The following is a 26,452-nucleotide window of genomic DNA, read 5'->3' on the forward strand; positions in this document are numbered from 1 at the left end:
CGCAATTTTGATCCTGTCGGAAGAGGATTTGTGAAATGTTCTTCAAATAATAAAAAAGATCAAATATTTAAAAAAAAAAATATTAGATTAAATAACAATTTAAAAATATTAAAAATTCCAAATAATAAATAAAAATTCAGCAAAAATGTCCATACAAGTTAGTGAACGCGTAACAGCATCGCCACCGCATTCACTTGTGGCCGTCGCCAATAGTGCGAATGCCGTTAGTCATGGCAGCGGCGGTGGCACTAAACAACAGTCCGCTACAATGGTTACTGCGAAGACACCATTCTCCATTGAACATATTTTGTGTCAAAATTTACACAACAACAACAATAATAATAATAATAGTAATAATCACAACAACAATAGCAAGTTGAAGATGGCAAATGCCAAATGTGTCAAAAATAATTGTGATAGTGACAAATTGCGGCAGCAGCAGCCGTCGCAACAACAACACCATCAGAAACACTCGCCCATACGTGCATTGGATGACGCCGAGGAATATACGCGACTTGTGGCCCAACAACGGTAAATTTCATTATAAGCAACATTGGAAAACAAAATTTTTCCGTCGGAATTTTCTTTCGGTTTGCTTTACTTCAAATTTCAATCCTTTACACTCGTCTGTTGTTATTTAAAATCACCGGCGCCGCTTTGTTTATACTGAGTGTTTTTAAAGTAGAAGTCTCCATGAAGTCAACTACAATTATTATTGCATCTAGTTTACTAATAACCCTCACCATTAGACATTTTTTTCCTAACCTACAAAGACCGATAGGATTTAACCTACAGAACCGAATTTCCGAATCATCTACGCTTTGCTACTGATTTGAAAAAATATGAAGAATTGCAGAAACGTGCCCACATTTGCAAGAGTAAGCTTAAGATAGTTCATTACTAGGTTTTCTGACCCAACTCATCCATGCTTCTTCAAAACATTTTCAATTTCTTACTGATCATTTCATACGACCTTAATAGAGAACCCATTGAACTTTTCCAGTTCTGAAAACAGAAAACGAGCTATCCAGCCAATAAAAGAAGCAATATTAAACTAAATTATGTTCTTAAAAAAAAGATCCTTCACTATGCGGAAAAGTTGTAGATCATCAAAGCTATTGTAGTTAGTGTCAGCTATAGCTAAGCAACGAGGTCGTTTCATCCCTTTGAAAATAATTGTTATAAAATGCAATTGTTCCATGATCTCGTTTATGATATTTCATAATCTTTGGTACACATTTTGGTTACACATCTCCCAGAAAACTCACCTTTCTCTCATGCTTCGTCTCGTATTTGATTCTAATTGCTTTCCCTAAATAAGAGTGTTGCCGGAACGTTTCTTACCGCTCAGCGTTAACGTCGATGTACCACCCCTAAATAAAAGCGACAACTTTACGTCAAATATCAAAATGTTTATTTGAATTTTTGTTGTAAAATTTTATTTTACAGAGAAACTTCGTTTTTCGCAGCCAACTTAACATCTTAACGCGCTGTCAAAATATAATTTTTCAACCGCTCAGCGTCGCCGTCGCGACAATCATTTGCCGCTGCCGTTTTTATTTAGGGAAGGTAGTAAGATATTTATGACTCTGAAAAATGAGATTCTCTTAATCTTTTACATAATACGAGTTCTGTTCAAAAAATAAGTTTTGCGTGTTCGACGATTTCCTACTGTCGAAAAAAATCGAACTTGGCGAGCTTTTTTTGGTCTTGGCTCTCTTGGGCTCTACCATTGGGACGATTGAACTTTGGTTTCGATGTCATAACTATATACACATGATACCAAAGTCAAATCGTTCCAATGGAAGATCCCAGGGAATCCATCTTATTTTATTACCAGATCTCGTATACCGAAGGTATTTTTAACAGAAACCGTCTTTTATAAATGTCAACAGAGAATATTTTCTATAATAATATTTGGAAATATAAAGTATCCGGAAACGGTAGTATAAATTTGTAATGGGTGTTGAAATAGTTAAAATAGAATTAATAACTAATAAATAAACTAAAAGCCGGATACTTTTTTAACAGCCCGACGGTTTGTGAGTTTGAGTTGAGAATAATTAAAAAATTAATATGGTTGATGAAAGTATTTTTTGAGGACAGTTGATATCAGTTTATTTAACTGTTCCCATATAGCCGATTCCAAGCAAAAAACTTTCGATTTGATCAGGACTATCTGAACTAATAACTGAAATATATATTTTTTCTCTTAGAAACCATATTTCCAATGGATAGTGGTTCGGCTTGTATGAAGGCGCGGCCATAAATACTTCCTGTTGAGATATCGCTATGCAATATTACCAAAAATGTAGAAAAATATTTTAAATATATAGTAAAAAAATTTGCCTCATCGGACTACAAGATCCTATAGCTCAAGTAGCATAGTAATTGCACTTATATGACTTCTCATGGTCATGATCGGAGCTTTCAAAACTTTCCGTAAGGCTTTGTAAAAATATTTAAAAAACCGAGGAAACAGCTAAATATGATTTGTCGTTATATATTTTTGGAAAGTACCGTTAAATTTTTAGGAAAACCTGGTTTACAAATAGGAAGTTTAGCGATCGGTATACATTTTGAAAAAAAAAAAATTGTGAGAGGATTTTTTTGATTTTTGGCCTATGGGCGGAACCATAGTGGAATGTCATGAAATTTTTGAAATTAAAATTAAATGAAACGCAAACGGATTGGATAAGATTTCAAACCATTTCATTTCAACTGAAAACGTTAAAACTAAATGAAAGACAGTAACTTTTTAAGTAGTGAAATGGATAGAGTTTCTCAAAACAAATTAGCTTCTAAGCAGCTTTAAAAGCTAAGAGATCTGCTCAATTGTAAGTTTCGTCAAACTGAACATTAAAAACACTTTTAATAGTGGGTATAAGTAAGCTAGGCCAAACATACCGTTGTTTGTAGCAATAATCAATACTTGATCTAACTAACAACTATGGAGCCAAACTGAATAATCTATAGGCATGAACGACACAAAGTCCGGTGGAACTTTTTTAGTAACAATGAGCAACTGTACAAAAGACTTGTGAGAAAAGTTAAATAAATAAAGAGTAACGCTGAAGAACCATAAAGTCGATGCATACACATTGATTAATGCAGAATCCTACTATTTTTTATTTAGAATCCCTACGAAGCCTTCACTATCACGAATAAGGTTAAACAATCATACTTATAAACCAGTTGAGAATTTGAAATTTATTGGTTATGATTTCAACGAAAATTGCAAAACAAAGTGGTATCTTTAATAAATTGTATATATAAATATATAATATAGGAATGTATCAGTATGTGAAGGCCAATTTGTGGCCTTCATACCTTTTTCTACTCAACAAAATAATCAATTTAAAACTAATAGTGCCACAATAATGTGCTAAACTTTGGTTCTCTCATGCTCCTCGTTACAGTTTCAAATCGAGCGAACGTGTCAATTTGTCTGGTGCTTTGACCACACCCTCTTCCATATCATCCACTTCGTCCGCCTCACTGCCATCACCAACAATACTGAGTAATACAACGCATGGCAACCAAGGCAACAGCAACACAACAGCGCCGGTGCCAACACACCAAATTAGTCCACGGAGAAGCAACTATTTACCACATGCAGCACAACAAGTGTCTGCAGCACCGCCGCCACCACCACCACCAACACTACCGCCACCTCCACCGCAACATCCACATCCAGCTTCAGTGTTGTACCCAAGTGCGGCATATAGTGACCACGGCTTCTTGCAGATGACGCTCGGCTACTTGTCACCATCATCGGGTGCCTACAAATCAGTGGACCCTTACTTCCTTTCGCAGGGTAAGTTTTCACGCCAAACACACATGCAAATAATGTAATTAACACCGCATATTGTAAATATTAGGTGTCAGTCCGAAATAGTCACCACACAAATTAGAAACACCAAACTTTTTCGGCTGTTTGTCACAACCAAATTCAATTACGAAAACTTTAATGCAAAAAAAAAATAAATAAATAAATTATATTGGCAAATATCTAAGCTGTTGTTATTTCTACCATTCCAGCAAGCCTCTTCGGTGGTGGGCACCTCTTTGGCGGCGCCGGTTGTGTGCCTGAGTTGGCTTTGGGTTTGGGGATGGGTGTGAATGCATTGCGTCACTGTCGACGCCGTAAAGCGCGTACAGTCTTCAGCGATCCACAGTTATCGGGGTTGGAAAAACGTTTCGAAGGTCAACGGTATCTCTCGACGCCGGAACGTGTGGAGTTGGCTACTGCTTTAGGGCTTAGTGAGACACAGGTGAAGACATGGTTTCAAAATCGTCGCATGAAGCATAAGAAACAGCTGAGACGGCGAGATAATACAAATGGTGAGTACCTTGAAGAAATTGTTTTTATAGAACCTTTAGATTATCACGGACAATATTAAATACGATTCCAAGATTGTAGATCTCTTTAAGACCTCATGAAATGAGAATGTTTTGTATTATCTTTGAGTGCATATTTGCGAGGAGGTACTTCAATTTCAATAGGTAATTGGACTTCCAGTTTCCTCTTCATTAGTCAGGCGGAATTGAGCTTTCATTAGGTTGTTTAGGCGCGACAATCGTTCCTTCACATTGCTACTAACTAGCCACTGTTCAAGTCTAGATTTAGACTTCAGAGGATTCTTCAATATTTGCTTGGTTTTTACCGCATCTTTCTTCATTATTATAAGGTGTTCTGTATATAGATTTGAAGCTGAAATATTGCGTTGGTTACACTAAAAGTATATCGGTAGTTCAGTATATCTTTGTCAGACTCTGTCTGTGTATAAACATTTATTATTCGAACATTCACATGGTCGAATGAGAGAATTTTAAATCTCCTCCATTCTCCCCAGTAGAGTGATGGTGTTAGTGGTTTCGAACAACAATATATATAAATAGGATGCATCCACCTAGTGCACTCGATCCGTTCGCCAGTGACCACTAAAAGTGCGTAATTGAGTTCCAATAGAAATATGGAACTCTTGGGATTGGCGGGCACCTGGTGACGCTAGCATGACTTTTCCCCAAAATTAAATATTTTCTAGAAGGTGTGGATCTATGTATTTTCATATTTTAAAAGGCATCGACTCAAATGCGGAACTTAATTGGTCTCTGTCGTCAACTAAAGGAAATATATTATGGCTATATTAAGGATGGTCGGCAGCAGCAACACGATTGCTGCGTTCTGAACCATTTTTGGCAGCTGGACCACACACGATCAAGCTGATGTTCCGGTTGGAGGAGGAAATGTAACGAGAAAGACACTGGCTACGGGTACCCGGATTGCGGCAGGCGAAAAGTCTATTGGGAGTATACAATACCAAAAGGACTATAATAAACCTACCAAGGGATAAACTCCGAGTACTGGTAGGACTCTATACAGGGCAATGTTAGTTTAAGAATCACTTACATGCAGATAGCTGCCGTCTCTGTGACACGCGGAACTCCCCTTCATCTGCCACCTTAGTGTGTAGCGCTTCGTGGAAACCGGAGTAGATTTTGGGGCTATCATTTCCTACTGAGGGCTGCTTCCAATCCCTTACTCCCAGTACTATACTTCAATTTCTCAGGGTGCTAAGACTAATAGACTTGCTATAGGTTTCATGCGAGAGCGCAATAGACCAAAGTTCGGAGTGCAAGCCTCAAATGAAATCAAATTATCTAAGGATGCTAGAAATTGAGATTACGAGACTCACGTCCCTATTTTTTTGGATTTCATTAGATAGAAAAAAATATACGTTCGTTAAGTCATATGGGAGGAAGGGTAATTACTTTAGAAATTTAACTGTACGTTTCGTTTATCCTGTCACCATACTGTACCCTATCGTTCTTGACTTAAAAGCTTTTTGCAATTTCAAACCATAAGTTCATAACTTTATACATTACAAATACAGTACATTTGCCCACAACCAACAACAACAAAAATATACCGCAAAAGCGCAAGAAAATTGTCTTGCTACTTTAGAAGAAACTTTACAAAACTTTGCTTGTCCAACAACACTGCACTTCTTTTGCCAATTAAATTGACAATATTTCAAATAATTTCATTTACGAAAACTGCATAGAAGTACGTAAAACTTTCAGTACAACTACAACAATAATGCAAAAAGAGTTTTTTCAACTTTTGTTTAAAATTCCATTTGCAGAACCCGTTGACTTTTCACGTTCGGACGGCAGTGGCAGCGGCAGCAGCAGCAGTCATAGTGCAAAGAGCGGTAATAATGCAACGTTAACAAACGGCAGTAATGGCAATGGCCACACCAACAACAACAACAATCACATGCAACAGAATAGCAGCAATGCAAATAACACTAATAATGGAGTTGAAAATCTAAATGGCGTTGAGAAGACATTTGCTGCGCAGGCTTATGCACGCGAACAACAACAGCAGCAGCAACAAAGTATACACCCACACGGACCAATACATTCAACACATTTACAATTACGTAGCAATACCAATTCGTGTGCTAATGGAAGCGACACGCATTCTCAACAACTGCTACATGGCGGACACAATGTTGCAACGCATCATCAACATTTACAAATGTTGCGCAACATTTCGGGTGGTCAATTGGATAATGCAATGGGTTTTCTACAGCACGATTACTCCACAGACGATTACTCGGATGTGGATGATGACGAGGAGGAGGAGGATGACGATGGCAGTGATGTGGATATTGTGGGCGATACGAAACTCTATCACTTGACATAGTTTGCGTAATGCAGATGCTGGTCAGAAAGGAACAGGCGTATGAGCTTGAATATCCACAGTTAGTTATTATTTGGGAAAGTTGAATATTTTGATTTCCTAAGTCGTGTAAATAATTGATGTACGAAGAACACTCTGTAAGTTTTAGAATAAAATATGTAGATAAAATAAGAATTCTAGCTCACTGGAGAAGAATTTAACGCTGACATAATGTGGCAACCATAAAAACGCAGAGAAAATGTTGCAGTGATACAAAAAAGTTAAGGCGTCTCGAGATTTTCAAACAAGCAGAGAGGGTACGACGAATAGTTAACGATCAACGATACCACTCAGTGAAGTCTTCATAGCATTTCTAATAAAAGCGACAATGACTGCATGTAATCACTAATAGGCAGTCATAGAAAGTCCGGTTGAAAACATTTACTTGACATTGCGGGATGGGTCAAGGTCAACTAGGGGGTACAAACATCTGAATATGATATGAATTATATAGTATTTTTGTACACAGTGAAGCTATTTATTAATCGTTAAATCGTTCTCATTTTATTTAGTGAAATATAACCGCAAAACGATTGCGTCGATGAGTATATGGCTTAAATGAATTGCGTAAAAGTATGAGCTTCCAACACCTGAACTTAATATATACACAAATCTAGAGATTTATAAATAATACTTAAAACAATAGACAATAATTTACATGTACTCGTATGTATATTTTTTATAATATACACTTATATTTCGTAATTTTATATAGGCTGCTTCCTATTATAAACACTACCTCAATCTGAGCTTGGCAATAAGTTGAGATAATAAGTCAAGCGGTGCTTTCTCTGCGCAACCATGCGAACAATTGGTCGGTTGGTTACTGGCAATAGCATTACCGCCCTCTGCGGATGAATATATCAACAAAGCAACGGTTTTCACTCGCTGACAACAACTACATTTGCAGCCGGGCTTTGGATCACAAGGTTTAACTGTTGTAGTAGCGACATCCCCACTAGTTACTGTACTTAACTCTCGTTCGGTTGTGGTGCTAACTGGTCGTTCAGGTTGCGGGCTACTTACAACAGGCTCTTCAGTAGATAACGCTGGTGCATTAGTGCTTCCTTCAGGTTCCTCAGTTGCTACAGTAGTTACTTCCGGCTCTTCTGGGAGTGACGTGCTCACCACCGGTTCTTTAGTTTCCTCCTCAGGTTGTGAGGTACTTACAATAGGCTCTTCAGTAGTTACCACTGGTGCATTAGTACTTCCTTGAGATTCAGGCTGAGTGGAGCTTTCACTTGGTTCCTCAGTTGCCAGAGTAGTTACTTCAGGATCTTCAGGAAGTGACGTGCTCACTTCAGGTTCCCTAGTTTCCTCCTCAGGTTGTGGGGTACTTACAATAGGCTCTTCAGTAGTTACCACTGGTGCATTAGTACTTCCTTGAGATCCAGGTTGAGTGGAGCTTTCACTTGGTTCCTCAGTTACCAGAGTAGTTACTTCAGGATCTTCTGGGAGTGACGTGCTCACCACCGGTTCTTTAGTTTCCTCCTCAGGTTGAGGGGTACTTACAATAGGCTCTTCAGTAGTTACCACTGGTGCATTAGTACTTCCTTGAGATTCAGGCTGAGTGGAGCTTTCACTTGGTTCCTCAGTTACCAGAGTAGTTACTTCAGGATCTTCTGGGAGTGACGTGCTCACCACCGGTTCTTTAGTTTCCTCCTCAGGTTGTGGGGTACTTACAATAGGCTCTTCAGTAGTTACCACTGGTGCATTAGTACTTCCTTGAGATTCAGGTTGAGTGGAGCTTTCACTTGGTTCCTCAGTTACCAGAGTAGTTACTTCAGGATCTTCTGGGAGTGACGTGCTCACCACCGGTTCTTTAGTTTCTTCCTCAGGTTGTGGGGTACTTACAATAGGCTCTTCAGTAGTTACCACTGGTGCATTAGTACTTCCTTGAGATTCAGGTTGAGTGGAGCTTTCACTTGGTTCCTCAGTTGCCAGAGTAGTTACTTCAGGATCTTCAGGAAGTGGCGTGCTCACCACCGGTTCTTTAGTTTCTTCCTCAGGTTGTGGGGTACTTACAATAGGCTCTTCAGTAGTTACCACTGGTGCATTAGTACTTCCCTGAGATTCAGGTTGAGTGGAGCTTTCACTTGGTTCCTCAGTTGCCAGAGTAGTTACTTCAGGATCTTCAGGAAGTGACGTGCTCACCACCGGTTCCTCAGTTTCCTCCTCTGGTTGTGGGGTACTTACAATAGGCTCTTCAGTAGTTACCACAGGTGCATTAGTACTTCCCTGAGATTCAAGTTGAGTGGAGCTTTCACTTGGTTCCTCAGTTGCCAGAGTAGATACTTCAGGATCTTCAGGAAGTGACGTGCTCACCACCGGTTCCTCAGTTTCCTCCTCTGGTTGTGGGGTACTTACAATAGGCTCTTCAGTAGTTACCACAGGTGCATTAGTACTTCCCTGAGATTCAAGTTGAGTGGAGCTTTCACTTGGTTCCTCAGTTGCCAGAGTAGATACTTCAGGATCTTCAGGAAGTGACGTGCTCACCACCGGTTCCTCAGTTTCCTCCTCTGGTTGTGGGGTACTTACAATAGGCTCTTCAGTAGTTACCACAGGTGCATTAGTACTTCCCTGAGATTCAGGTTGAGTGGAGCTTTCACTTGGTTCCTCAGTTGCCAGAGTAGTTACTTCAGGATCTTCAGGAAGTGACGTGCTCACCACCGGTTCCTCAGTTTCCTCCTCTGGTTGTGGGGTACTTACAATAGGCTCTTCAGTAGTTACCACTGGTGCATTAGTACTTTCTTGAGATTCAGGTTGAGTGGAGCTTTCACTTGGTTCCTCAGTTGCCAGAGTAGTTACTTCAGGATCTTCAGGAAGTGACGTGCTCACCACCGGTTCTTTAGTTTCTTCCTCAGGTTGTGGGGTACTTACAATAGGCTCTTCAGTAGTTACCACTGGTGCATTAGTACTTCCTTGAGATTCAGGTTGAGTGGAGCTTTCACTTGGTTCCTCAGTTGCCAGAGTAGTTACTTCAGGATCTTCAGGAAGTGGCGTGCTCACCACCGGTTCTTTAGTTTCTTCCTCAGGTTGTGGGGTACTTACAATAGGCTCTTCAGTAGTTACCACTGGTGCATTAGTACTTCCCTGAGATTCAGGTTGAGTGGAGCTTTCACTTGGTTCCTCAGTTGCCAGAGTAGTTACTTCAGGATCTTCAGGAAGTGACGTGCTCACCACCGGTTCCTCAGTTTCCTCCTCTGGTTGTGGGGTACTTACAATAGGCTCTTCAGTAGTTACCACAGGTGCATTAGTACTTCCCTGAGATTCAAGTTGAGTGGAGCTTTCACTTGGTTCCTCAGTTGCCAGAGTAGATACTTCAGGATCTTCAGGAAGCGACGTGCTCACCACCGGTTCTTTAGTTTCTTCCTCAGGTTGTGGGGTACTTACAATAGGCTCTTCAGTAGTTACCACTGGTGCATTAGTACTTCCTTGAGATTCAGGTTGAGTGGAGCTTTCACTTGGTTCCTCAGTTGCCAGAGTAGTTACTTCAGGATCTTCAGGAAGTGACGTGCTCACCACCGGTTCTTTAGTTTCTTCCTCAGGTTGTGGGGTACTTACAATAGGCTCTTCAGTAGTTACCAGTGGTGCATTAGTACTTCCCTGAGATTCAGGTTGAGTGGAGCTTTCACTTGGTTCCTCAGTTGCCAGAGTAGTTACTTCAGGATCTTCAGGAAGTGACGTGCTCACCACCGGTTCCTTAGTTTCCTCCTCTGGTTGTGGGGTACTTACAATAGGCTCTTCAGTAGTTACCACTGGTGCATTAGTACTTCCTTGAGATTCAGGTTGAGTGGAGCTTTCACTTGGTTCCTCAGTTGCCAGAGTAGTTACTTCAGGATCTTCAGGAAGTGACGTGCTCACCACCGGTTCTTTAGTTTCTTCCTCAGGTTGTGGGGTACTTACAATAGGCTCTTCAGTAGTTACCACTGGTGCATTAGTACTTCCTTGAGATTCAGGTTGAGTGGAGCTTTCATTTGGTTCCTCAGTTGCTACAGTAGTTACTTCAGGATCTTCTGGGAGTGACGTGCTCACTTCAGGTTCCCTAGTTTCCTCCTCCGGTTGTGGGGTACTTACAATAGGCTCTTCAGTAGTTACCACTGGTGCATTAGTACTTCCTTGAGATTCAGGTTGAGTGGAGCTTTCACTTGGTTCCTCAGTTGCCAGAGTAGTTACTTCAGGATCTTCAGGAAGTGACGTGCTCACCACCGGTTCTTTAGTTTCCTCCTCAGGTTGTGGGGTACTTACAATAGGCTCTTCAGTAGTTACCACTGGTGCATTAGTACTTCCTTGAGATTCAGGTTGAGTGGAGCTTTCACTTGGTTCCTCAGTTGCTACAGTAGTTACTTTAGGATCTTCTGGGAGTGTCGTGCTCACTTCAGGTTCCCTAGTTTCCTCCTCAGGTTGTGGGGTACTTACAATAGGCTCTTCAGTAGTTACCACTGGTGCATTAGTACTTCCTTGAGATTCAGGTTGAGTGGAGCTTTCACTTGGTTCCTCAGTTGCCGGAGTAGTTACTTCAAGATCTTCTGGGAGTGACGCGCTCACCTCTGGTTCCATCGTTTCCTCCTTAGGTTCCGGGCTACTTACAATAGGCTCATCTGTTTGCGCCACTGGTGCATTTGTAGTCCTTTCTTGTGGTGCAACGGGTTCTGGTTCATCGTGTTGCGGAGGAATTCTTGTTGGATTGGTAGATATCTCTTCGGATTTTGGGGTGCTCACCTCAGGATCGTTTGTGTAAACATCTTGTGCTGAAGTAGTGTCTTCAGGCTGTGTAGTACTTACTTTCAGACTCTCAGAGCTAGGAGTATTAACTTTGGGTTCTTCAGTATCTATCTCGGGTAAATTCGTGTTATGTTCTGGCTTGCTAGTTTCTACTTCAGGCTGAGTAGTCCATTCTACTGGAGATTGTGTTCCTTCCACTGGTATTTCAGTACTTCCTTCTGGTTTCCTTATAGGTTCTTCTGGTAGTGGTGTGCTTACCGCAGGTTCGCTAGTTTCTACCAGAGCTTCGGTTCCTTCAACTGGTACATCAGTGCTTACATCTGGTTGACGAGTTTCGACTTCAGGCTGAGTAGTCCATTCTACCGGGGCTTCTGTTCCTTCTACTGGTACTTCAGTGCTTCCTTCTGGTTGACGAGTCTCAACTTCAGACTGAGTGGTCCATTGAACTGGAGCTTCGGTTCCTTCCACTGGAACTCCAGCGCTTACTTCTGGTTGACGAGTTTCGATTTCAGGCCGTGTAGTCCATTCTACCGGAGCTTCTGTTCCTTCCACTGGTACTTCAGTGCTTACTTCCGGTTGACGAGTCTCGACTTTAGACTGAGTGGTCCATTGTACTGGAGCTTCTGTTCCTTCCACTGGTACTTCAGTGCTTCCTTCTGGTTGACGAGTCTCAACTTCAGACCGAGTGGTCCATTCTACTGGAGCTTCTGTTCCTTCCACCGCTATTTCAGTGCTTCCTTCTGGTTGACGAGTCTCGGCTTCAGATTGAGTGGTCCATTGTACTGGGGCTTCTGTTCCTTCCACTGGTACTTCAGTGCTTCCTTCTGGCTGACGAGTCTCGGCTTCAGGCTGAGTGGTCCATTCTACTGGAGCTTCTGTTCCTTCCACTGGTACTTCTGTGCTTCCTTCTGGTTGACGAGTCTCCAGTTCAGACTGAGTTATCCATTGTACTGGAGCTTCCGTTCCTTCCACTGGAACTTCAGTGCTTGCTTCTGGTTGCCTAGTTTCGACTTCAGGCTGAGTAGTCCATTGTACTGGAGCTTCTGTTCCTTCCACTGGTACTTCAGTGCTTCCTTCTGGTTGACGAGTCTCAACTTCAGACTGAGTGGTCCATTGTAATGGACCTTCTGTTCGTTCCACTGGTACTTCAGTGCTTCCTTCTGGTTGACGAGTCTCAACTTCAGACTGAGTAGCCCATTCTACTGGAGCTTCTGTTCCTTCCACTGGAACTTCAGTGCTTACTTCTGGTTGACGAGTTTCGATTTCAGGCTGAGTAGTCCATTCTACTGGAGCTTCCGTTCCTTCCACTGGAACTTCAGTGCTTCCTTCAGGTTTGCTAGTTTCAACTTCGTGCTGAGTAGTCCATTCTACCGGAGCTTCTGTTCCTTCAACTGGTATTTCAGTACTTCCTTCTGGTGGCCTAGTTTCGACTTCAGGCTGAGTAGTCCATTCTACCGGGGCTTCTGTTCCTTCCACTGGAACTTCAGTGCTTCCTTCAGGTTTGCTAGTTTCAACTTCGTGCTGAGTAGTCCATTCTACCGGAGCTTCTGTTCCTTCAACTGGTATTTCAGTACTTCCTTCTGGTGGCCTAGTTTCGACTTCAGGCTGAGTAGTCCATTGTACTGGAGCTTCTGTTCGTTCCACTGGTACTTCAGTGCTTCCTTTTGGTTGACGAGTCTCGACTTCAGACTGAGTGGTCCATTGTACTGGAGCTTCTGTTCCTTCCACTGGTACTTCAGTGCTTACTTCTGGTTTACGAGTCTCAACTTCAGACTGAGTAGTCCATTCTACTGGAGCTTCTGTTCCTTCCACTGGTAATTCAGTGCTTACTTCTGGTTGACGAGTCTCGACTTCAGACTGAGTGGTCCATTGTACTGGAGCTTCTGTTCCTTCCACTGGTACTTCAGTGCTTACTTCTGGTTGACGAGTCTCGACTTCAGACTGAGTGGTCCCTTGTACTGGAGCTTCTGTTCCTTCAACTGGTATTTCAGTACTTCCTTCTGGTGGCCTAGTTTCGACTTCAGGCTGAGTAGTCCATTGTACTGGAGCTTCTGTTCGTTCCACTGGTACTTCAGTGCTTCCTTCTGGTTGACGAGTCTCGACTTCAGACTGAGTGGTCCATTGTACTGGAGCTTCTGTTCCTTCAACTGGTACTTCAGTGCTTCCTTCTGGTTGACGAGTCCCGGCTTCAGGCTGAGTAGTCCATTCTACTGGAGCTTCTGTTCCTTCCACTGGTACTTCTGTGCTTCCTTCTGGTTGACGAGTCTCGACTTCAAACTGAGTGGTCCATTGTACTGGAGCTTCTGTTCCTTCCACTGGTACTTCAGTGCTTAGTTCTGGTTGACGAGTCTCGACTTCAGACTGAGTGGTCCATTGTACTGGAGCTTCTGTTCCTTCAACTGGTATTTCAGTACTTCCTTCTGGTGGCCTAGTTTCGACTTCAGGCTGAGTAGTCCATTGTACTGGAGCTTCTGTTCGTTCCACTGGTACTTCAGTGCTTCCTTCTGGTTGACGAGTCTCGACTTCAGACTGAGTGGTCCATTCTACTGGAGCTTCCGTTCCTACCACTGGAACTTCAGTGCTTCCTTCAGGTTTGCTAGTTTCAACTCCGTGCTGAGTAGTCCATTCTACCGGAGCTTCTGTTCCTTCAACTGGTATTTCAGTACTTCCTTCTGGTGGCCTAGTTTCGACTTCAGGCTGAGTAGTCCATTGTACTGGAGCTTCTGTTCCTTGCACTGGTACTTCTGTGCTTCCTTCTGGTTGACGAGTCTCGACTTCAGGCTGTGTAGTCCATTCTACTGGGGCTTCTGTTCCTTCCACTGGTACTTTCGTGCTTCCTTCTGGTTGACGAGTCTCGGCTTCAGGCTGAGTAGTCCATTCTACAGGGGCTTCTGTTCCATCCACTGGTACTTTCGTGCTTCCTCCTGGTTGACGAGTCTCGGCTTCAGGCTGAGTAGTCCATTCTACTGGAGCTTCTGTTCCTTCCACTGGAACTTCAGTGCTTACTTCTGGTTGACGAGTTTCGACTTCACGATGAGTAATCCGTTCCACTGGAGCTTCTGTTCCTTGCACTGGTACTTCTGTGCTTCCCTGTGGTTTCCTGGTTTCTACATCTGGTAGTGGTGTACTTAATTCAGGTTTGCTGGTTTCTACTTTTGGCTGTGTAGTTTCTTCTTCAGGTTCTTGTGTGCTCACTTCTGGTTCAATAGTCGTTTCTTGAGGTACCGGTCGACTAGGGCGAGGACGCTTTGTCGATCGACATTTATGACAAGGCTTATCAGGTTTTGGAGGTCGAGGATGCTTGTCACATGGTGTTCGTTTATCACGCTTAGATGGACGGTGTTTGTCGCATGGTGACCGTTTATCACGCTTAGGTGGGCGATGCTTGTCGCATGGGGACCGTTTATCACGCTTAGATGGGCGATGCTTGTCATGTGGTGACCGTTTATCACGCTTAGGTGGGCGATGCTTATCGCATGGTGACCGTTTATCACGCTTAGATGGACGATGCTTGTGATGTGGTGACCGTTTATCACGCTTAGATGGGCGATGCTTGTCATGGCGTGACCGTTTATCACGCTTACGATGCTTTTCACACTTTTTACATGGTGGTTCTTCATCATCTTTAGGTTCGTCATCATCTCTGGGTTCATCATCATCTCTAGGATCATCATCATCTCTATGTTCATCATCATCTCTAGGTGGTGACTGTTTCTCACGCTTACGATGCTTTTCACACTTGCTACATGGTGGTTCTTCATCGTCACTAGGTCCATGTCTACTAGGTGGATATTTTCCTTTTCCTCGCCCACCTTTTCTTGACGAATAATGTCTATGCCATAAATAAGGATAATCTCGCCAATACCATGGTCCTCTATTATACAAATAACCGCCGTGTCTACGTGGATAATCGTAGTTCCATGGAGACGGTTCAGAGCCACGTTTTGGACCGTAAATAAACTGTGAACTTTCTGTCTTAGGTTCACTAACTACATCCGGTGAGTCACCGATTTGCAAAGGGAGTTCATCAAGTGCCTTTGGAAGAATTGGCAATAGCGAAATTTTTGATCCATATGAACTTGCTGCTTCATTATTCTCTTTACGTGGCGCGTAAACACGTGTAGCGTATTCTTGCTTTGGACGGTTGCTCAAATTGATTCCATATGACCTGGAGTATCTCGAACGATGTCCTACAGATTATATAACATAAATCACATATTTTTATATATTTAGAAAACGAAAAAAGAATGATGAAATCTGCCGATCATTCGCAATCTTAACTCACCGCTGCTGGCAGCTACCAAGCCGATTAAAAATAAAGCCGTCAATAAAAACCTCATTTAACTAAATATCTGTAGTTGTTGTCGGATTGAGGGCTCGAAAACTACTTGAATTCAAGATAAAGTTTCACTAATTTATATTCCAATCAAGTAAGCTAAATTGGCGCATAATACGTTAGAGACCTAACGTGTACTTAACTCATTTATTTGCACTTAAAAAGTACGTTCGCAAAACACTTGCGTATACTGTTTAACCAACAGCGCCTGTAGTATATAGCTTATGTGATATTTGGCTATAAAGTGTTTTTGTTTAATCTCCGACTCCATAAATAGACATCACTTCTTTTCTAACACAAATACCGTTTGGTGAATTTCTTTTCTGAAATACGCAATTTCGCTTACGAAAATCGAAAACAAATGAATAAATTGCGTAAATGCTTAATAGTAAAATAAGCATAAGGTGTCGCCCTCAATTTATGCACGAGCATAATTTGTTTAAAGCTCAAAAAAGTATTGTTTTTCAACTTATGTTAGTTTTAGTAATATATACTCGTATATATACATAAATGATGAGATCGATATAGCGAATTGGGTTGAATATGAAATTACTTAGACGGTTATATCTCTCTACAGAAAATTTAAAATCTCCATGAAAAATTGTTTAAAAAAATTCATAAATCGTTCAGGGGTGTCGCAGATCTTATTTGAATTGATTGTTGAATAATACACTCCAATAAGGAACTCTATCAAACACCTAACAAAATATCGAACAACAAATCCTGGTTTAGCCATACTTTTATAAATCCATTCGTATACATTATTGATGTTCATTCTTCTCGGATCATAACATTTAATAAGGGCAATAACACGGCATAAAGGAACTTAATATTGGAGCAACAGAGCCTATTTTATTGATCGTCGGTAATCGAGCCTCTTCATGTACATATTTCTGGTGTTTTCATCTCCACATTGTAAATGTTGAATCTTAAATGAGCATCGAAGTTCAATGGGTGTTCAATGAAGCACCCAACCTATTGCACTATTTTAGTTTAACAAAGATTCATCTACCAAGCAAAGGATAGGGACAGCAAACGACGGTATATTTTTCCGCGCTCTTTTGACATTTCTCTTCAGTAAGGTTTGCCATTTCGTCATGGAAAAATAGACGATACAATAACGTGTCGAAATTATTAAAATTTACTACCGAAATTCGGAATCAGTGGCTTCAAAATTAGGAGCGCTACGTCCCATTTATGGTCGTCATAATCGTCCTATCACAACAATTGAGCGTCTAATGGAATGATTCCACAGGCACAGTACTAAATGTTCCCGTCCCAATGAGGCAAATAAGTACCCGTAGTGTCGAGATAATTGCTGCCGTTAACGCATCAATTGAGAAAGACCCAAATCAGTCTCTCACATGTCGTTCTTAAGAGTTGAGCATCTTTGTGACGGCCTTGTGACGATTGATGCAGATTTGTATCTATAATTCATCCTCAGCGATGAGTCTCATCTCTGGCTGAATTCTTCTGCTTTGTCAATAAGCTAACTATGCGTTATTGGTCAGGCAGCATCCACACAATTACGGTTTGGTGCGGTTTATGGAATATTTCCAGTGGGGCTACGTCAATATATGGTATATGCCAACAAGCCACCGACGATTGATGATATTCGTACGAATATCGAACATGAAATTGTAGCAGTCGATTTGTAGCGCTATTATTGAGAACCCCTTTAGTATATTCTCGCCATGCTATTAGGCTATTATGTTCTTTGTTTTAACAATTTTAAGACGATCCTAAGATCTGTAACCAAAAATGCCGTCTTCTTTATATGGACTCCTCATAGCAAAATATATGGCACTAAAAAATTAATGAGTTCGAAACCACTTGAGCACTGCTTCATGAATTCATACCAAGGTTTATATGAAGTCCTTAAGAAACTGTCCGAAGAGAGCTTGACTCATAAAGTTGTGCAACTCAATACAGATCAAAATCAAAATACAACTATAAGAATACCCAAAAGATGTTGTCAAAAAACATTACGTTAACCAAATAAATATTTGTAATCATACCAATCCCAAAAGAAGGAGCTAAACCGATCAAGAACACTATAGTATCATATTTGAAGAAAAGTTTCTGTTCCCTTCTACCAGATCTAACTCTTACAGCATCTACATCTTACAACATAACTTGTCGAACCAAAAAACATGTATTCCGACTGCCGTGGTTAGGTTAGCATAGGTTGTCTGTCGACGAATCTCGGCCTTTGGGAGGCACATTGTGACACCACCGGGACTAGAACACCGGGACTGGTCCTCTTTGAACCAGCCGACTGTCGCTAGTACAATAAAAACATGGGAAGATTTATTTATCAGTGGCATGACATAACGGCCTGGGCCGGGATCCCGCTACCAAAGTGTAATGTCTTTCACAATAGATCCTTGTGGTTTAAAATCAGTTTTGCATTAAACAGAATGTGCTAATCTTGCTTGTTTCTCGTAAAAAATATTTTTTCAAAATAGCGGAGATTATATGAAAAAAAAATAAGTAAATATATTTACAGTTGTTTCGAAATATATACTTTAAAGTAAATACAGTTGTTTTTATGTTCATATAATGCATATGTCTTTGCAAAATCGGTTTAGAAATACTAATAATAAATGTTATGAAAGTAAATGCACTGTTGTGCTAAAATGTAGCATAAAGTAACTCATATACTTTTTTTCAAGCCCTCAATACACAGGCTAAAAAAAGCTCCTTGAACTGATCTATGCTCGCCTTAGATGACTAACTTTGTAGAGTACTTTTAATGTTTCATTAAATTTCATCCAATAGGTCCCAAGTTATTGATCTCAAAGTGGACGTCAAAATTATTAGATTAAACAAGTACAAGGAAAGGCTAAGTTCGGCTGCAACCGAACATTTTATACTCTCGCAATTTATTGAAGAAATTTTAATAAGATAACACCCAAATTTACCTATAAATTCGGCACAAAGTTTAATAGAATAACGAAAATCGTCCTATATAGTGTATGAGGGCTGAGGTAATTCCTAAACCGATTTCATTCATTTTCACCAGCTAGGTACACTATATCCAAAACTATACACTCACTTAATTTCGCAAAGATATAGTATCTCACATATTAACCAATACATATATGTAGATTAAAGCCCACAGTATTTTTGAAAAACCTATAATTAGGTACATGGGAGCTAGGAGATGTTATTATCCGAATTTAATAATTTTTGGAACAGAGACACACTATTAGAAGAAAACAATTTCCTCTGAATTACATTAAATTATCTGAGAGATTTACCAATATTTTCGGTTAAAATTTACCCTTAGGCGCTGAGTTCAACATGTCCGATATCTAGGGTCTTGAAAAGTTATAGTCCGTTTTCGACAATTTTTTCTCAAGTGAAGCCAGAGATGATATGTACTATTTGTGTAAAGTTTTATTCCGCTGTCTTCATTGGTTCCTTATGTATACATTATAAAGTGAAGGAATCAGATGGAATTCAAAATTGAGTTATATGGGAAGTTGTCGTGGTTATGAACCGATTTCACCCACATGTGTCTTCAGGGTGTCAAGAAAGTATTATATACTGAATTTCATTGAAATCGGTCGAGTAGTTCCTGAGATATGGTTTATGACCCATAAGTGGGAGATGCCACGCCCATTTTTCATTTTGTAAAAAAATCTGAGTGCAGCTTTCTTCTGCTATTTCTTATGTAAAATTTAATGTTTCTGACGTTTCTCGTTAGTGAGTTAACCCACTTTTAGTCATTTTTAACATAACCTTTGTATGGGAGGTGGGCGTGGTTATTATCCGATTTCTTTAATTTTTGGACTGTATAAGGAAACGGCTGAAAGACACGACTGCACGAAGTTTGGTTTATATAGCTTTATTGGTTTGCGAGTTATATTTTATTTATGGCTTAGTTATGACACTTTATAAGTTTTTGGTTTTCGCCATTTTGTGAGCGTGGCAATGGTCCGATCTTGCCCATTTTCGAAAGCAACCTCCTCAGGGTGCCAAGGAATACGTTTTCCAAGTTTCGTTAAGATATCTCAATTTTACTCAAGTTATCCGTTGCACGGACAGACGGACGGACGGTCGGACAGACAGACATTCGGATTTTGACTCGTCTCGTCACCCTGATCATTTTGATATATATAAGCCTATATCTAACTCGTTTAGTTTTATGACTTACAAACAACCGTTAGGTGAACAAAACTATAATACTCTCTTTAGCAACTTTTGTTGCGAGAGTATAAAAATGTAGAAAACCCTAATGTATATCTCCCATGAACAACTATCTCAGCACTTTTAATAACCAAATATCTAGAAAACTAAATTTTTAAAATTCCCAAAAACACTAAATCCTGACCTCACAGGTAAAAAGGGGGATAACTGCTAAAAGTACAAACTAAAAACATATATTGGCATTTGGAATTATTCTTATATTTTAAAACCTAAAAATACATTGAAGTCTGTTTTACTATTATCTAACATAATTATCTACAAAAGTTGTAGATTATCTGATTAAATCTGATAACAAAAATTAAATTTCTACATGTTGTAAGTCGTCCCGCATCGTTTGGACCTTAAACATTTTTATCTAAATATAACTCTTCAATAACACACTGTACGTATGCAGACAGCGTAGTCGTGTGCCTTGTTTTCAAATACTCTATATAACACGACTTAGGTTAGTGTTATGCAATGTTTATTTAGCTTTTGTCAACTTTAGTTAATTGTTTGTTCTTCTAATAACGCCAACTATCGTCACAATGAAAGACTGAATAAATAAATAATTATTTTCTTATTTTTCTATTGCATTCAAATTATAAATCGTAGAAGAAATCATAAGTGGATATGAGAGCTATTGTGGTCGTTTTGATAGATATATATTTGATATACCTATAAATATATAGCATATCTATTAGAACTCTCAATATGCTCAAAAATCACAGGTTTTTGAGTGGCGATATATCAATACATACAAGAACAAATTGATAAATAAATTTTTAATTATTGTTATTTAAAATAATTATTTTGGAACTTTAATTATTGAATAATTTTAAAGTCGTGATATATCGAACCATCACAATCTACGCTAAGTATTGAAATTCTACCGTAATCATAATTAAATATAGACAGTTTTTGTTATGTGTGGAGAATTAACTCACAATCTCAGAGTCGTAATTTCCCGCCATTAATTGATTTTGCTATTTAGATTTCGGATTCCATGTGAGGAAGATAAGTCTTGGGTTCCACATACATACATAAATGTTGTATGCCTGTGTGACACTCCTATTAGGTTGGGCTAAACAAGAACCCAGAATATGACTGATATTTGCCAAACCACTGATTTGAACAGCACAAAATAATATTGTAAGTGATTGTTATTTTGGTTTGACTCAAACAAAAAGCATTACAATCATGTCCAAACATACTACTCAGTATACAAACTTGTTGGGTCAACAGACCCATTCTATATTGTGCCGAACTGCCTGTGCCAAAGCCTCCATATAGATGAAAAAATCAGTATTCAGGACTCAGAGAGGAAAACTTATTGAGAGAATATATGTATGCAGGTCTACAAATAAACTGATAAATGATAATAGCTTTGAAGAAAAAATCGGCTGGAAATGTTTTGTGAACATTGTACAACATATTCTTGGGAACCATATAACGGAAAAGAATTACAAACACTTAATAAATATATAACAATATTATATAAAACTTTGGTGGACTCTCATGTAGGCGAGAGATTCCATCATGACATTTCCTTAATGGAGAAGCGCAATCAAGGAAAATTGAGAGCAGAAATGCTAGAGATTATTGTTGTAGACTTAAGAAAGACAATGAAAGAAGAAAGGAATGGGCGTGGCAACACCCACTTATGGGTCAAAAACCATATCTCAGGAAGTACTCGACAGATTTCAATGAAACTCGGTATATAATATTTTCTTGACACCCTGATGACACGTGTGGAAAATGGATGAAATCGGTTCACAACCACGACAACTTCCCATATAACTCAATTTAGAATTCCATCTGATTCCTTCACTTTATAATATATGTATACATTAGGAACCAATGAAAATAGCAAAATAAAACTTTACACAAACACTGTATCTAACATGTGGCATAACTTGTGGAAAAATTGTCGAAATCGGACCATAACTTTTCAAAGCCCCGTATATCGAATATGAAGAACTCAGTGCCCCATGATAATTTTTCGCCGAAAATTTCGGTAAACCTCTCAGGTATCTTAATGTAATTCAGAGGAAATATTTTTCTTCTTGAGTCTCTGTACCAGAAACGGTTAAAATCGGGTCATAACTGGCCCTCATATACCTAATTATAGGATTTTCAAAAATACGATGGGCTCATATAATATAAATATCTTAACCAAATAAAATGAGCATATAATCTTAGATATAATGTATGTTGGTGATGAAAATGAGTGAAATGGGATCAAGAACTACCTCAGCCTATATACTATATATGATGATTTTCGTTTTTCGCCGAATATATAGGTCAAATTGTGTGTTATCGTAATAAAAATATATCAATAAATTGCGAGAGTATAAAACGTTCGGTTCGGTAGTCTTTCCTTACTTGTTTTATATGACATTTGCATATGTACATATATGAACACTAAGCTCCAAGAAACTTTCGAATATCTTGGTGAATAAAGAATTCCGTAAATCTTCTATATCAGCATCATAAAAAATAGTAACTAATATTCTCGCGTAGTTCTAAAGTATTTACATACCATTCACAGTTGAACAATGCCAGATCTACTAAATAAGGAAGGAAGTCGCTGAACTAAACAAAACAGTTTAAGGTGGTTTGGAAAAAAAATATTTATAAATCTCGAGTTAAATTTTTTATTGAAAACTATATAGAAATAATCCTCAAAATAATTACGTTGGCGGTGCGGACGCAGCAGGTGGACCGGAATTGCATTAGTTGACACAGTGGTTCTTGGTACAGCAGATGAAAGTGCAGCGGTGGAGGGTGGAAGAGAAGGAGGAGAAGTTCGATGTAAACATAGAAGAGGATGCGGACGGCCCCATGGGAAAGAACGCACCAACGACGTGCTGTTTTATCGAATGGTGATCGTCTGTCATAGGCATTTGTCCATTGGCAATGTCCAAGAATTATGTTACAAAACTACACTGAACAAAAAATAAAGCTTTTGAAACGAATTTAAAAAGTTTTGACAGCATCTCGAGAACAATCTTTCGTTTATATAATTTTTATTCCTAAGCGGTCGAAGAAAGAGATATGTTACTGTAATGATAAATATTCAGTTTATTCGATCCTAACTAGCTTTCTCTCAAAAACACATCACAGCAGGCAGATAGAACTATAGTTAAAAATTATGACTTTTTTTAACGGAGCAAGACATATATATATATTGAAATCCTTTACATTTTAATGACAACAAATTTACGGACCAGTTGTGGGTGGAGGTGGTGCAGGAGCGGCAGTTGTAGGTGCTGCACTTGTAGGTGCGGCAGTTGTAGGTGCAACAGTTGTAGGTGCAACAGTGGTAGGCGCAGCAGTTGTAGGTGCAGCAGTGGTAGGCGCAGCAGTTGTGGGTGCAACAGTAGGAGCTGCCACGGTTGGACGTGGACGGCAAGGACGAGGACGTGGACGTGGGCGTAAGCACGGTAGACCAATAAGACCAATGCGCTTTCCAAAACCTCGGGGAGATCTTCTAGGTAGTCCACGTCTGCCTGGACGCCATCCAGGTAATAGAGATCGTCCAAATACTGGCCGTAAGCCAATTTGTGGAATACCTCTAGATCTTCCAAAACCAACTAGGCTTCGTCCGCTAGATCCACGGAGTGCACGAGATTCACGAACTCCCCGACGTCCAAATCCCAGATGACCTAGAGATATTTGTATATTAAAACAGTTGAAAACTAAGAAACTGTCAACTAGCAGTATATACCTTCAGCCAGGACGATCGCGAAAGCGATAAAGAATAGTGCCGTAAACAATTTCATCTTCTCAATCCAACTAACTTTGCCAAATTGCTGACTTCATAGTGCTTCCCTTAATCTTATATAGCGCAATTTCACTTCACCAAAGTTTCCACAAGCAATTATTTGCAAAATACAAACCAAAATCAACTGAGTATACAAGATCTTATATAAGTAAATAAAAACAAATAAATACGATCTAAAAACTACCGAAATAACTTAATATACTGAGTACCCAAAGTAAATATTATATTGCACGTACGGTAGACATGATCTGAATGCAGGACTGCAAGATCAGACAATATGTAGACGAGTTAAAACAAAGATTTTAGGATCTAAAGATTAAATGAAAAAGGCAAATACGAGGAGAAGTATAAACAACGAATACTGTTATGATGAAAAAATATATGAGTACACTTTTAAGAAGTGTGACAGAATGGGAGAAACGTCACAACAAGCTAATTAGCCCCTCTATATCTCTTAGTCATCACATAATAAGAAATAACCAGTGTTTTACACTTGAGTAAATAATTGTTTGTTGACCGAACGATGTTAAAATAATAACTATTATAGAAAGCTTTCTTATATATTTAGAGAAAATATATATTTTGTTAAGTTACTGTTATTGTTTTCTTCAATATTCAATGGAGCTTTAAAGTAAGTTATAAACTTCAAACCCTCGGCGTTCGATGCTCGTTAGTTATAGAAGTAAGGGTCTTGATCTGCGAACAGTCGTGCAACGTTTTTAAATCAAGTTAAAAGGTTAAAAGGACAAGCAATCAACTTCGCTGTCCTCATGAATCAAAATGACAACTGAAACCGGTTAGCAGGTCGATCTCAACATTTCATTGAATTAGTAGTCCGTGTAGGGTATAAGGTATTATAAGCGATTTGGAGTTAGTTCTTCGCCAGAACCTAGATGTTTCAAAGTCTTCCATGTTTTCTCTAAACTAGTAGGGTCGTTTGCTTTTCAATAACATTTGACAATAGTTAATAAGACTGAAGACAACTGAAGTTGTCGTTAGCCTGGTTCTAAATATAAGCTTGCTAGCTCTGATACCAATCGTAGGGTCTAAAGATATCAAGAAAGGCAAAGGCAGTTCACAAGTTTATTTTATAGTTCCTGATCGTCAGCTTGGCAGTTTTCAGTTGCAACCTCTGAGACTCAATAACAGGTGGATCCCCATAAGCGACATTTTATATCCGAATTACCTTTCTCTCAAAGTCACATAAATAGCGAAAAGGTCGTCTCTACCATTAGAACTATAGTTATTAATTCAGTGTTTTTAGCGATGCAAGTAATATATATTGAAACTCTTTACGTTTTTATGACAACAACTTTATGGAGCAATTGTTGGCACAGGAGTAGCAGGAGCAGCTGTTACGGGAGCTGCAGTTGCTGGAGCAGCGGTTGCCGGAGCAGCAGTTGCTGGAGCAGCGGTTGCCGGAGCAGCAGTTACTGGAGCAGCGGTTGCTGGGGCAGCAGTTGCTGGGGCAGCAGTTGCTGGGGCAGCAGTTGCTGGGGCAGCGGTTGCTGGAGCAGCAGTTGCTGGAGCAGCTGTTGCTGGAGCAGCTGTTGCAGGGGCGGCAGTTGGGCGTGGTCGGCACGGACGTGGACGTGGACGTGGAGGTAAGCATGGACGACCACCATAACCAAAGCGTCCTTCAAAACCTCGTCTGCCTGGGCGTCCTCCAGGTAATTGAAATCGTCCAAATGATGGACGTCCACCAAATTGTGGAAAACCACCAGATCTGCTGAAACCACCTAGTCCTCTTCTGCCTGGTCCACCTGGTCCACGAAGTCCACGAGGTCCACCAAATCCACGAGATCCCCGTCGTCCAAATCCTCGTTGAGCTAGAGTTATTGATATATTAAAACCGCCGAAAAACTTAGTAACTGTTAACGATACATACCATCAACCAGGACGATCGCGAAAGCGATAAGGAATAATACCGTAAAGAATTTCATGTTTTCAATCAAATGATCTTTGTCAAATTGGTGGCTTTACAGTGGTTTCCTAATTCTTATATAGCACAATTTCACTTTACCAAAGTTTCAACAAGTAATTATTTGCAAAATACAAACCAAACCAACTGTGTCTACGAGGTCTTATATAAATAAATAAAAACAAATAAATACAATCTAAAAACTACCGAAATTATTTATTAAAAGTCTGCGTAAAACAATAAGTAAATATAAGATGCAAGTACAGTAGACATGTGATCTGAATGCAGTACTGCAAGATATGAGAATCTGTAAACGGAAAACCATGCGTATGTTATCAGGTCTTAGAGATAAAGGGGTTTTTAAAAGGGACGCTACAAAAGTAGACCGATAGGACCAGCAAACGACGCAATATTTTCCAAATTGGATAATATGGACTAGGACAATATGCGGTTCCAACAGGACGGCATCACAATCCACACAGCGAATGTCACAATCGATTTACTGAAAACCAAGTTTAATGAACGTGTTATCTTACAAAATGGTCCAGTCAATTGGTTGCTTCGATCGTGCGATTTGACGCTGTTAGACTATTTTCTGTGAGGCTACGTCAAGTCTATGGTTTATGCCAACAAACCAGCTTCGGTCGAATATCGAACGGCAGTATCGGCCGATTTATGCGTGAAAACCGTCGAAATTTGAGTTCAGTGTCTGGACTTCTGCAAGCGTGCCCGTGGTGG

At 39.9% G+C, this 26,452-nt stretch overlaps 4 protein-coding genes across 4 annotated transcripts in view; 2 read left to right on the plus strand and 2 right to left on the minus strand.

Annotated features, from left to right (window-relative positions):
- The first annotated feature begins 128 nt into the window (after positions 1–128).
- Positions 129–6,783, plus strand: LOC105219271 (brain-specific homeobox protein). Its single transcript, XM_011195284.3, has 4 exons — positions 129–531; positions 3,420–3,817; positions 4,042–4,344; positions 6,150–6,783. Exons 1-4 carry the CDS (start codon positions 146–148, stop codon positions 6,713–6,715), a joined length of 1,653 nt encoding a protein of 550 aa, XP_011193586.2. The 5' UTR covers positions 129–145; the 3' UTR covers positions 6,716–6,783.
- Positions 3,261–26,452, plus strand: part of LOC105219634 (uncharacterized) — a 50,142-nt gene continuing 26,950 nt past the window's right edge. Inside the window, exon 1 of the mRNA XM_054227428.1 lies at positions 3,261–3,264. The gene's annotated coding sequence lies outside the window, so the exon portion shown is untranslated. The remainder of the gene's footprint in view (positions 3,265–26,452) is intronic.
- Positions 7,229–15,917, minus strand: LOC105219270 (mucin-17). Its single transcript, XM_054228244.1, has 2 exons — positions 15,762–15,917; positions 7,229–15,666 (listed from the first exon to the last, which is right to left on the minus strand). Exons 1-2 carry the CDS (start codon positions 15,814–15,816, stop codon positions 7,487–7,489), a joined length of 8,235 nt encoding a protein of 2,744 aa, XP_054084219.1. The 5' UTR covers positions 15,817–15,917; the 3' UTR covers positions 7,229–7,486.
- On the minus strand, positions 23,007–23,895 carry LOC105219269 (translation initiation factor IF-2). The gene is made up of 2 exons (XM_011195281.2): positions 23,737–23,895; positions 23,007–23,674 (listed from the first exon to the last, which is right to left on the minus strand). The coding sequence occupies exons 1-2, from the start codon at positions 23,789–23,791 to the stop codon at positions 23,229–23,231; spliced, it is 501 nt and encodes a 166-aa protein (XP_011193583.2). The 5' UTR covers positions 23,792–23,895; the 3' UTR covers positions 23,007–23,228.

This window comes from Zeugodacus cucurbitae, chromosome 3 (genome assembly GCF_028554725.1).
Source record: "Zeugodacus cucurbitae isolate PBARC_wt_2022May chromosome 3, idZeuCucr1.2, whole genome shotgun sequence".
In the NCBI taxonomy this organism is placed as follows: Eukaryota; Metazoa; Arthropoda; class Insecta; order Diptera; family Tephritidae; genus Zeugodacus; species Zeugodacus cucurbitae.